Here is an 11594-nt window from a genome sequence, read left to right on the forward strand (position 1 = left end):
ATAAAATTAAAATTCATTAAAATTCTAAAATTTAATATTTTCATTTCAAAGTAAATAATCAAAGCCAATATAACTCTTTTAAAAATAATAAAGAAATCATTACATCATAAAAACGATTGGTTAATTTTTTATTATTCCAAGGTCACGAAAATGGTTGGAAAATATATTTAATATTATTTTAAAAGAAAAATATGTTTTTCATGTACTTACCTGACAAAAAAAACATAAAATAAGAATTAAAATTTATAAAATATAAATTTTAATTATTTACCTAAAAATAATTAATATTTAATCCATTTTTCTATGAAAGATATCTTTTTTTATTATATTAGATATATACTATCTTTTATCGATAAATAAATAAAATTTTAATTATTTTTAGAAAATATATGTTTTGTAATTATTTTTATAAAAGTGTGTTGGAATATAATTTTTTTTTAAAAGTAAAAAAAAAATTCCATTTTATTTGTCTTGTCTTTCATTATCTTCCTTTCAATAAATATATTTAATCTTCCTGCAAGCCATACAGTTCACATCAGTACCGAATAAAAAACCCTACCCTCACACCTCCGCCGCCTCGCTTTCTCGCCACCTGTCTTCCTGCTGTCGCCTGACGCCATGCTCCGCCGTGCCGACCGAAGCTCCGCCCACCTCTGCTGCGCCCTTCGCCGCACCATCTGCTCTACGATTATTACGATTTTAACTACTCATACCACCATTATTTGCTGAATTCTGATTTCCACTCTCCCATTCCTCTGCCGAAACACTGCACATCTGAGCTTCACTTCACTACTATTTCTAATATCCTTTTTCGAACGGGCTTTATCGGCTTGGACCAGATGGCGATGTTGAAGAACTATGGTGCTTGCTTGAAAGACTCAACTCTCCAGTTTCCGCGTCCTAACTGCGGCGATATCAACAAGAGGTTAATCTGAATTTTTATACTTGTTAATTTATTTTTACCATTAAACAATACATATTTTTTAGTTTAATTTATTTAATTTACGTGTTTGTTTCCCGCGAATTTGAAAAAGAAAATTTTGAGAAAAGTAGGTAATTTTTTTCCCTAGGTGACATTCGCGTACTGTTTGCTTCGCGGAAGCTTTGAAATGAAGGTGCTTTTTTTTTTTTTTTTTTTTTTTGTGAATTTAAACAGAGCCTTAGGCCATGGTGTAGGAAGATTAAAAATCAGTCTATAACGAGCATTGACAAGCATTATTCTTTTTTGGTGTGAACACCTGAGGTTGTTTGCGTCAATCATGGCAATGGCATGATACATGTAAAATAAAGAAACGAAAGTGGCGATTTTCAGAATAAACTAGGCTTTGATTTCGGAAGCATTCTTCTTACTATATGCATACGTAAGTGGCTTAAAATCGATTTTCAGAATAAAAACGAGAGTGGCTTAAAATGATGCTTTCTCAAATAACAACGTTACCAAACTGGCATATTTGACATTAAAATGGTTATTTTCCTCTATTTTTGAAGTGGTTTGGCATGCTTCAGTGCTGGGCAAGAGGCTGAAAAAAGCTTGGAGAGTGCCCCTTGTGTTTGTTTTGGACTCTAGAGAAAGAAACAGAAGGGCAATTAATGAAGAGCAGTTGAATCAAGCGATCAAATCTGATTTTATATCCATACTTTTGGGTTGGGTTAGGATGTACATGGAGGAGCAGGACATTCTTTGGCTATGACTGATTTTTTAGAGTGCTTCAAGCAAGGAGAGAGAATTTTGTTGCCTTTGCTTTCCTTGCTTAGCCTAAGCAGTTATTGTAGAGTTTGCCGCAAGACTAATCTTTTTTGTTCAAAAAAAAAAAAATCTAAATCTAGAATATTTTTGAAAATATTTACCGAACTAGTCTTCCGGTTACTCCAGCATCCACTTTAGTATTTTGTTTTTAATTTTTTTTCTTGTGTTAAAACCATAGTCGGTCATTGTGGTTTTGACATGAAAAAAAAAAAATAATAATATATAGATGTTGATGTGGCAATGACTCACTAGTTTGGTGAATATTTTCAAGAGTAATCTAAATTGAGATTTTTTTTAGAAGGGTTACGTTTTTTTTTTTTTTGATAGGAAACAACAAAGGAATATATTGATAAAAAGGAGGTACAATAGAAGGATGAGGAATCCTCCCACCAAAGAAAAACAAGACTACAAGTAATCAAATATAAGAAAATACAAAGAGAGAACAAGCAAACACTCTAGTTACACACCGCTAACCAATCAAGTTGTAACACGTTAAGAGGTATCCCCTTAAAAACCTTAGAACAAAAAGCCCAAAGAGAAACAAGAAAACGAATAGAATCCCAAAGATACTCTGAATTCCTTACTTTATCCTCAAAAGTCCTTGCATTTCTTTCCTGCCACACCACCCACATTAACGCGATGCACGTGTCTTGCCATAAAACAAACTCGCTATTGTATACCTTGTGTGTACTTTGGTGCACCTCCTTTTAAGTGTCTTTAGATATACAATCTTTATTGCCTATAAAAAAAGCGTTTTTTTTTCTTTTTATCTTTTTATTAGGGCTCGTAGTGAAATGATGTTTCTGAAAATAATGAGTATTGCTTTGAATTATTAATATGCTTGTACTTTTTAAAACACAAAAACGACACTTTAATGTTTTCTAAATAATCCGTTTGAAGGAAATTTCTCCAAAAACACTTTTTGAGAAGTTGACAAAGACTATGTTTTCTGTGTTATGTTACTGTTTCTGCCTCCCAGACAAGTATTATTCTATGATGTTGGATTTATTACTATACCATTCTAGCATCATTCTATGTATCCACTTTATGAAAGCTGAATTGATGCCAATTTTCAAAATGCCTGTACATTGTGATGTTCATGCAAGAAACTGAGAATGGTGTGCCTTAACTCTTAACATGGTGTTTCTTTATTTCCAGCATTCTTATTTTGGTATAATCACTCAATCATGTTTTAATCAGTTTCATAATCATAGTGAAAGATGGTTTACTTTTCTAGTTGATAGTGATAATAGTCGTTAGGAAGGCAAAATTGGGGAATCCTATGAATTTCTAGATTGGGATCTCTTCTTCATTCTCAACAGGAATGCATCAACACAACTGCCCTTCCATATAGATCGTTGTGGCCTGGATCCTAGAGGGGAATCTCAGGAGAAGATTTAATAAACGGTGCTCTCACTACATGCAATGGTTCGTCAGGAGCGAAGAGTTAGTCCGTTTAAAGTCTTTCACTGTGAAAAGTAGCTCTCTCCTTGCTTCTGGCAAAGCTTCTAGCATGCGTTGATTCAGTCTGTGACTCAATCAATCCCAGTACTGACTGAGATTGGACTGGATTGATACCTGCCAAATAATGCATACAGTTTGGACTGACACTAGCTCACACCTGTTTATTTTCATCTTGGAGTCATTTAGTCATTGTTGCATGAATTTGAGTATGTTTGTGCGAAGTTCCTGACCTCCCACTGAAGCAAAAGGCTGGCTAAATGCCACCAATTATAAAGCAGATGAATATGATCTGTATTCCTGCAATCATCCTGGGTTGCTATACTAATGTATTCTATTCTTTGCCACTAAGCAGGAGGAATGCCAAATGGAAGTCTGCACAAGCAGCTGTAATTCCTAATTTCCATCTCCCAATGCGTAGTTTTGAAGTTAAAAATAGGTAAGCTATTATTTATATGCCCAAAATGATGCATTTTTAGATAGAATATCTGCATTATGCTTTTTTTTTTTTTAATAATTGGTTTAGGAATACATGTCTTGGCATGCTAATTTGTAAAGACAAATTGCGGCTTTACTTTGATTCAGCTTTGTGGAAAATGTCTCGTTATAAATGTTGACTAATTCAGAGAAAATAATTCCTTCTGAAATGAAGGTGAACGCTCACTGCACTGATTAGAGAAAATTCTTGAGTTTTTACCCTGAATGTGTTTTTTATATCCTTTTAGGGCCCATCTGTATGTCCCATAAAAATGGAATCATTCCATTGCTTATATATAGCATCTGAATTCTGTCTATGTTTGCATAATGTAAGGCATGCATCTAATGCTGTGTACAAAGGTCATTTTTGTGAAAAGATGTAGTCGCAACCATTTTCTTTGTCATGATGACTCTGTTCTGGAATATGGTGTTGGGTACTCAAATTCCATGCAAAACCAAATGGAAGTACCTATGATAGATGTTGGATGGTTTGCCCTGGCAGTTGCTGTTCCCACATATATTTGGAATTCTGTAACACTTAGAATAATATCACCTTTATTTACTTTAAGCATATGCAGAAGGAAATATGAAATAATTATTTGACACTCCATTTTTTTTTGTCTCCAAGGGGTTTTTCCCCTAATACACATAAAACTCACATTTTCTTGTTTAATATAGTAAATTCATTGATCTTGAAAATTGCTACATGTATATCAGTTTCTCCTTGTATAGTTTTTAGAGAGCTGTTTTGTTCAGTGATTTCATTCTGTGCATATGAAACATTTTGTTTCCAGGGAAGGCCTAAATGCGTACTCATAATCTAGACTATATTGACTTAATTGAACTTCTCCGTTTGGATGCAATGTGATATCAAGTTTTGTTCAAACCAATTAAGTAAATTTTAAAGACAAACATATGTATGAAGAAAGAAGAGTTAGTGTTTGATTTATTGACTTTACAATTGTGCATTTGAGTGACACATGGCATGCTTGTTGTGTCTGCCTACATAATCCGTCAAATTGGAAGATGGATAAACCCTTTTAACAAATACCCATAAAAAAAAAAGGATGGATAAACCCTTTTAACAAAGTTCATGACAAATGCGTCAGAAACCTTAGTTTGAGCAATGTTTTTTTCAATTATTTTAATTATTTATATATTTTTAATTTAAAAAAGACAATGAAAAAATTAAATCAATTATAGGTGAAGGTCTTTGTTATACAATATAAAATCAATTTGGAAATTTACCTTTTCATCCAATGGGTCCAGCTATGAGAAGGCAATACTGTTCACCTGTCCAGTTTGTTGACTAGTCTGGTTTTTGTAATACTGGCACAGATGGGAAGGGATTGTTAAGCAAAGGTCTCCAGTTCAGTATTGTCTGGCGAGTGGAGCTAACAAATCTCAACCCTGACCCACGAAACCACTCAAAATAACCTGTCACCTGACCTGATTATAAACAGGTTGAGTCCCAGTGGAGTCTCTAGAGCCTGTCAAATCAACTTTAATCAGTTAGTTCAGAAGTGTTTTAATAGATTCACAAAGAATTGATGTTATATATTATATATATTCTTTTGATGTAATTTATTTTTAAAAAGTATTTATCAATTTAAATCTCTGGTTGAGGGCCCAACCAGATCTCAAAGGCTGGCTTCAGGTTTGGCTTGTATCCACCTGAACTCGAATGGTTGCCACCTCCAGTGGTGACCGTTTCAAACTGTTAAGGAACCGTATATCAAGTGGTGTGTTCTGATTAAGTTTTGAAAAAGTTTTTTTGTAGAGTTATATGATTGTACTTGCACACAATTATCAGAAAACATTTCATGGAAGTGCATGTGCACATCTGCACATGTTTGCTGCATGCTACGTGCATATGTGCTGGTTAATCATCTGAGAACAATGAGCAGTCTGACCAAAGCCTGAAAAACACTTTTTCTAGCAATCCTTTTTTGTGGGTTAAGTTCAATGTAGATGAAGGTTCTATATCATTAATTGAATTTGTTGATTGGTTGGGTTCTAACCGAGGGATGGATTAGTTTTTGCGTTTTCCTCGTTTTTGGTTGTGCCTTTTAGTGTCCATTATATACTTCCTTTGTACTTTGGTGCACTGTTTCTTTTGGCGTTTTTTATATTTTATACCTACTTTATTTGCCTATCTCTATGAAGCTGACTTTCTTCTCAGCAGAAAAGGAGGTGAGTTTGATGTCCAGGAGAAAAAAATAAAAAAGAAATGGGAAATGGATTATAACCTAATGTTCCTCTCATGCTTGCAGGACATCAGTAGATGATATCAAGTCTCTTAGGTTGATCACAGCCATCAAAACTCCATATCTTCCGGATGGCAGGTTTGATCTGGAAGCATATGATGCTTTGGTGAACATGCAGATTGTAGATGGAGCTGAAGGTGTGATTGTAGGTGGCACAACCGGTGAAGGCCAGTTGATGAGCTGGGATGAACACATAATGCTTATTGGCCACACAGTCAATTGTTTTGGTGGATCAATCAAGGTAATTGGAAACACTGGAAGCAACTCCACAAGGGAAGCAATTCATGCCACCGAGCAAGGCTTTGCTGTTGGAATGCATGCTGCACTTCATATCAATCCTTACTATGGAAAAACTTCCTTGGAGGGTTTGGTTTCTCACTTTGAGAGTGTGCTCCCCATGGGTCCTACTGTTATTTACAATGTACCATCAAGAACTGGCCAAGACATTCCCCCAGGGGTTATTCACACCGTGGCACAGAGTGCTAACTTGGCTGGTGTTAAAGAGTGTGTGGGAAATGATAGGATAAAACAGTACACCGATAACAGAATTGTGGTGTGGAGTGGGAACGATGATCAATGCCATGACGCGAGGTGGGACTATGGAGCTACTGGAGTGATATCCGTTACTAGCAACTTGATTCCTGGTCTAATGCGACAACTCTTGTTTAAAGGGAAGAACCCTTCTCTCAATGCGAAGATCATGCCTCTAGTTAACTGGCTTTTTGAAGAGCCAAACCCCATTGGCTTAAACACAGCTTTGGCTCAACTTGGTGTGGTGAGGCCGGTTTTCAGGCTACCCTACGTACCTCTTCCTTTGGCAAAGAGAGTAGAGTTCGTGAATATAGTGAAGGAAATCGGGCGAGAGAATTTTGTCGGTGAAAAAGATGTTAAGGTTCTTGATGATGATGATTTTATCTTGGTGGGTCGATATTAGTCTCTATTCTCTACTCTTGTTCCAGTTACCATGCTGTCTTGGTTTCCAGTTCATGTTTCAACTCTTTTTTGGGGAAATAAATTTATATAATTTATCCATACATTGTTACTTAGGTGTCGGTCATAGATCTGTAGTAAAACATGTAGCTATCAAATGGTGTATGCTGGACGCTTGGAATAATTTTGCCTTTATAGCTGTGGAACCCAGTTTGCATATGAAGCTAATGGGCAGCTTTTATTCCCTTTTTTTCTTTTCCCTTGTATTCACTTCTGGCCCAGCATGGCTGTTTGGAAAGGGATTCCCTTTGGTCTCTGCTGCCGACAGATAACCCTGCCTCCAAAGTTAGGCATAAGCTTTGTGATATATCATTTGTATATTGCATAGCAAAACGCATCTGATATGGATGTCATATCATGTCATTTGCTTCTACAAACACATCCTGAAGTTGAATAGGTTTGATAATTTTTTATTCATCCTATCTCAAGTTCGTTTTAGACTTTTGACACAAAAGAACACAAAAGAACAATGACTGGCAATGGAAAAAAGTACAATATGTAAAGCACCTTCACCAATTCCCCCCCTTGATTTTCCACGCAATTTCCTTGCTCTAGTTTCTACATGTGAGTTCTGGTTTCTGTCTCCCGAAGTTGCTAACACACCTAATCTGCCTACCTAACTTAGACCTTGGAATCCTCTCTGTAGTCTGTGCATGAATGTGATGTAAAAATGTTAAAAGAGAGGATGCTGCCTGTCTGCCTTTTGAAATGGTCAAAATCAAGCCACTTTATAATTTTACCTTATGGTCTCTGATCACTAAGCCAAAATTCTGTTAAACATAGATGACTTTTCAAAACCCAAAAAAAAGTGATGACACCCACAACCATAGGATCAGTCAATGTCTTGCCTTTTACTAAGAACAATGTTCCAGATCTTCTAACATATACTATTCAAACTTAGTGATTCCTCTAGCCATTAGTTAATCAAGCCTGCATGGGACATATTATATTAATGTCATATGGGTATAGATTACAAAATCATGTGACTCCTTCTGGAGTTGTATTCTAGCATTAAATATTGTGAAACATTTAGGGCAAAAAAAAAGGAAAAAAACAATCTGGACTTTGTTTTACATGTGTTTGGATTTGTCAAAAAATTTGGGAGATCATTATTGTCAGAGTGCAGAATATAGGAGTAGGAAGAGGATGGAAACAAAGGCAAAGACACAGAGGTCCCCATCTCAAAAGATCTATCTCTGAGACCCAACAATTTATGATCATGAATATTTGTTTATTTCATTCTAGGTTAAATTTCTATTACTAGAAATGATCAGAAGAACAAGACACTTATTCATCCCCTCAGTAAGTTATTGGAAAAAAAAAAAAAAAAAAAACTTATTAGAAAGAACAACTGGCTAGAAAATACAAACAAATATTAAAAGCTAGTCCCCCTCCTTTAACTAACTATTCTTCCTTCTGCTGCTGCTGCTGCTGCTGCTGCTGATGATGATGATGATGATGATGATCTATGTGGAATTAGTGATTGTTGTTGTGAGGAGAGGTTTTGAACTTATTTTGAAGCTGAGATAGCAAGGCTTGGTTTTCTTGATGAAGAAGAAGAGCTTTCATTCTCAGCTTTTCATTCTCTTGTATGATGCTTTGGTTCAACATGTAGAGCTTCCAGTTCTTTATCTCCATCTCTGACTTCACCCCCACCACAATCATGGCCTTGTCTTTTGATTCTTTTCTGGTTCTTCTAGATCTCATCCTGTTTCATTAACAACTTCATTAGAGAAAGAGACAGAGAAGGGGGGTGGAGGGTGGGGAGAGATGGAGAGAGATTGTGAGGGAAAGAACCTGTTTAGCCTGCGAACTTGAACATTGAATCTCTTTAATCTTCTTCCCCGGAAAACAGTAGAACACCTGGGAAGGGATTGAAGCAATTCTGGGCACATGCACATCTTGTTTCACTCTTTTCTTCAGTTCCTATATATCTTTTGGTTATTTTCAGACGGAGAGAAGGAGAGAAGAAGAGAGAGAGAGAGTAGGAGAGGGAGAGCTGGGTGAGGAAGATGGAGAGGCAGAGGTGCTTTGTGGGTTAAGAATGGGATGAAGGAATGAATGTAAACTGAGAAAAAAAAGTGAAGATATATAGCTGGGTATTGTGTCTGTATCTCCATTCTCATATGATATAGAGAGAGAGAGAGAGGGAGAGAGACTTTTGGAAGCAATGATGGCAAGAGGGAATGATGATTACACAAAGGGCATAGGAGGTGAAGAAGATGATCATGAAGAAAGGGTTTTTTCTCACACCTTTTTTCTTTGGCCTTTTTGATTACCGTCTCAGCAGTCCATAGAGCTGCCCTTGTGTGGGGTTGGTGTTTGGGCACACAGAAAAAGGACAGAATGCAGCCTCCGACTTTAGTATTCTCCCTAATTCAATTTTGGAACTTTCCCTTTCAGTTTCACCATAATTACCATTCCTCTGATTCCTTCTATCACTGCACATCAACATAAATGCTCTCTCAACTCCCAATTATCCTCATATCACGCCAACTCCATTTGATTTTCTATCCCCCCAAACAAAAGTAAATAAAAAGGACCCTCTTCACTACCAGTTCCATCCTTTTCAGTACATGTGGGATATATTGGTTTTTTTTTTGTTTTTTTTTTCTTTTGGATTATTATTATTATTATTAACAATATAATAATTGATGGGCTTCAGCATTTGGTTGTATTAGAAGACAACACTCCCACAATGTATGTACAATAAAAATGATGAATTTTACTTTTAGTACAAGACCACTTCTATAAAAAATTAAAATATTAATAATATTCAACTAATAAAAAAATTAATAAATAACTATACATATTATATATATATATATATATATATATCGATAAAAATAGCCCAGGTAATAAGAATGAATAATGGAAAGTGTGATGTTAGTAAGTGACATTCTTGATTTGAATCTTTTTATCGATGATACCTCAAATTTACTCGGTATTAGTTATTACGAAGCGATCAACACCCTAAGTAACTCTTGAGAGTCTAGGGGCTTAAAAAAAAAGAAGAAAATTATCTATATTATATATATTATTTATCTAAAAAAATAAATATACATGTTTCTTGTCACAGTATATGACACATGAAAATAAAGCACATGATAAATATGTTAAAAATCATGTGATTAGAGGGTTCTCAAGGCCCAACTCAAAAGGAAGAATAGGATTAAAGGCTATGTTTGATAAAAGATAAACATTGAGTTGAAATTGTGTTTGTTTGTTAGGTTGAGAAATTAGATAGGATATGGTCAAAAAGATGATATTTGTTTCATATTATATTTTTTGTGGGTTTCATATGGTAAAAAATTCGATTTTATGATGTGATTATTATAATAATTAATTTTGATTAATTAAATTTTATTTTTTAATTAATTAGGTAGAAAAATGTGAATGCCAAGGGAGTTTGTTTGAAAAATAGATACTATTTTTTCAATCATTTTGCTCTTTGACAATTTTATTTATTTTTAATGAAAAATCCTCAAATTTCAAACAATGTGAGTAAACAAATTTTATTTCCTCCAAGTTATTATGGTTAATCATGTGCATTTATATAGAAAATGAAAAGCTATGTTGACTATGACACAACATAAGTTAAAAAATTAGTTAAAAATTTGGTCACGTAATTACTATTTAATTCACATGAATAAGAAGTAAGCCACTAAAAAAAGGTCACTTGGCATAATGTGTTACACTTAATTTAAATTATTTTATTTTATTTTTGTGAGATTAAAAATTCAACTTTTTAATCATACAACTATTGAAAGTCGAAATTCTTGTTAAGCTTATCAAGGGACACCTTATTGTCAGACATTGATCGATCAACTTTATCTAATTTGTTCATTAAAATAAAGAGAATATTATTTTTATCAAACAATATTAATTATTAATTGAGAAAATGAGTATGTGATAAGAATTAAGTAGATCAGAAAGATCATATGAGAAACATGTGAAGGAATTTAGTTTTCATATTTGACCAAATTCTTTTGGATTCTAATTAAAATGATTGATAAATAAGATCAGGTTATTTGATTAAAAAAATGTAAATTTAAAAAAGTAACATCGATCAATTTTTTTAAATATTTTGAATAAAAGTACCCTTCAATAATTTTTTAATCTCGGTCTCGTATTCTATATATATATGTAGGTAAAAACATCAAAATAAGGCTATATATAGAATGTTCAATACATAGAAATTATTATGTCGTTCCATTTAATAGAACATTTTATAAAGATTTCACCGACCATTAGCAAACCCTTATCCTAGACTAGCAAGTCAAATATATGAAAGGAAGAATCTGAGATGGTCACAACACATGGGTTCCCACATGCAGAGCACATGCAGTGGAATAGGGGAAATGAATGTGGGAGTGTGGGAAGGGAAAGGAAGATGAGTGGAAGGAAGGAAAGGATGGAGGAGGAGGAGGGAGTTGTCTAAGGATACACATATAATTAATGAAAAGAGGGAGAAGGAAGAGTCAAATGGAGAGGGGTTAGGTTTCTTTCTCTTTTGTCCCTTTTCTTCATGCAATTGAGTACAAAGCCATGCTCATTTATTTGGAAAATGAACCCCCATTTTGGCTTCTTCTTCTTCTTCACCATCATCACCACACTTCTCTCTCTCTCTCTCTCTCTCTCTCTCTCTCTCT

At 34.5% G+C, this 11594-nt stretch overlaps 1 protein-coding gene across 1 annotated transcript; it reads left to right on the plus strand.

Annotated features, from left to right (window-relative positions):
* Positions 1-534: 534 nt before the first annotated feature.
* Positions 535-7141, plus strand: LOC117932363 (4-hydroxy-tetrahydrodipicolinate synthase, chloroplastic-like). The gene is made up of 3 exons (XM_034853593.1): positions 535-925; positions 3564-3647; positions 5959-7141. Exons 1-3 carry the CDS (start codon positions 840-842, stop codon positions 6884-6886), a joined length of 1098 nt encoding a protein of 365 aa, XP_034709484.1. The 5' UTR covers positions 535-839; the 3' UTR covers positions 6887-7141.
* Positions 7142-11594: the final 4453 nt, after the last annotated feature.

This window comes from Vitis riparia, chromosome 15 (assembly GCF_004353265.1).
Source record: "Vitis riparia cultivar Riparia Gloire de Montpellier isolate 1030 chromosome 15, EGFV_Vit.rip_1.0, whole genome shotgun sequence".
Classification (NCBI taxonomy): Eukaryota; Viridiplantae; Streptophyta; class Magnoliopsida; order Vitales; family Vitaceae; genus Vitis; species Vitis riparia.

What these genes read in the sequence shown, in the direction of transcription:
- LOC117932363 (XM_034853593.1), top strand. Translation starts at nt 840, where the DNA reads ATGGCGATGTTGAAGAACTATGGTGCTTGCTTGAAAGACTCAACTCTC. An exon ending in TGCGGCGATATCAACAAGAG is followed by an intron (nt 926 to 3,563) that starts GTTAATCTGAAT and finishes GCCACTAAGCAG; the next exon opens with GAGGAATGCCAAATGGAAGT. An exon ending in AGTTTTGAAGTTAAAAATAG is followed by an intron (nt 3,648 to 5,958) that starts GTAAGCTATTAT and finishes TCATGCTTGCAG; the next exon opens with GACATCAGTAGATGATATCA.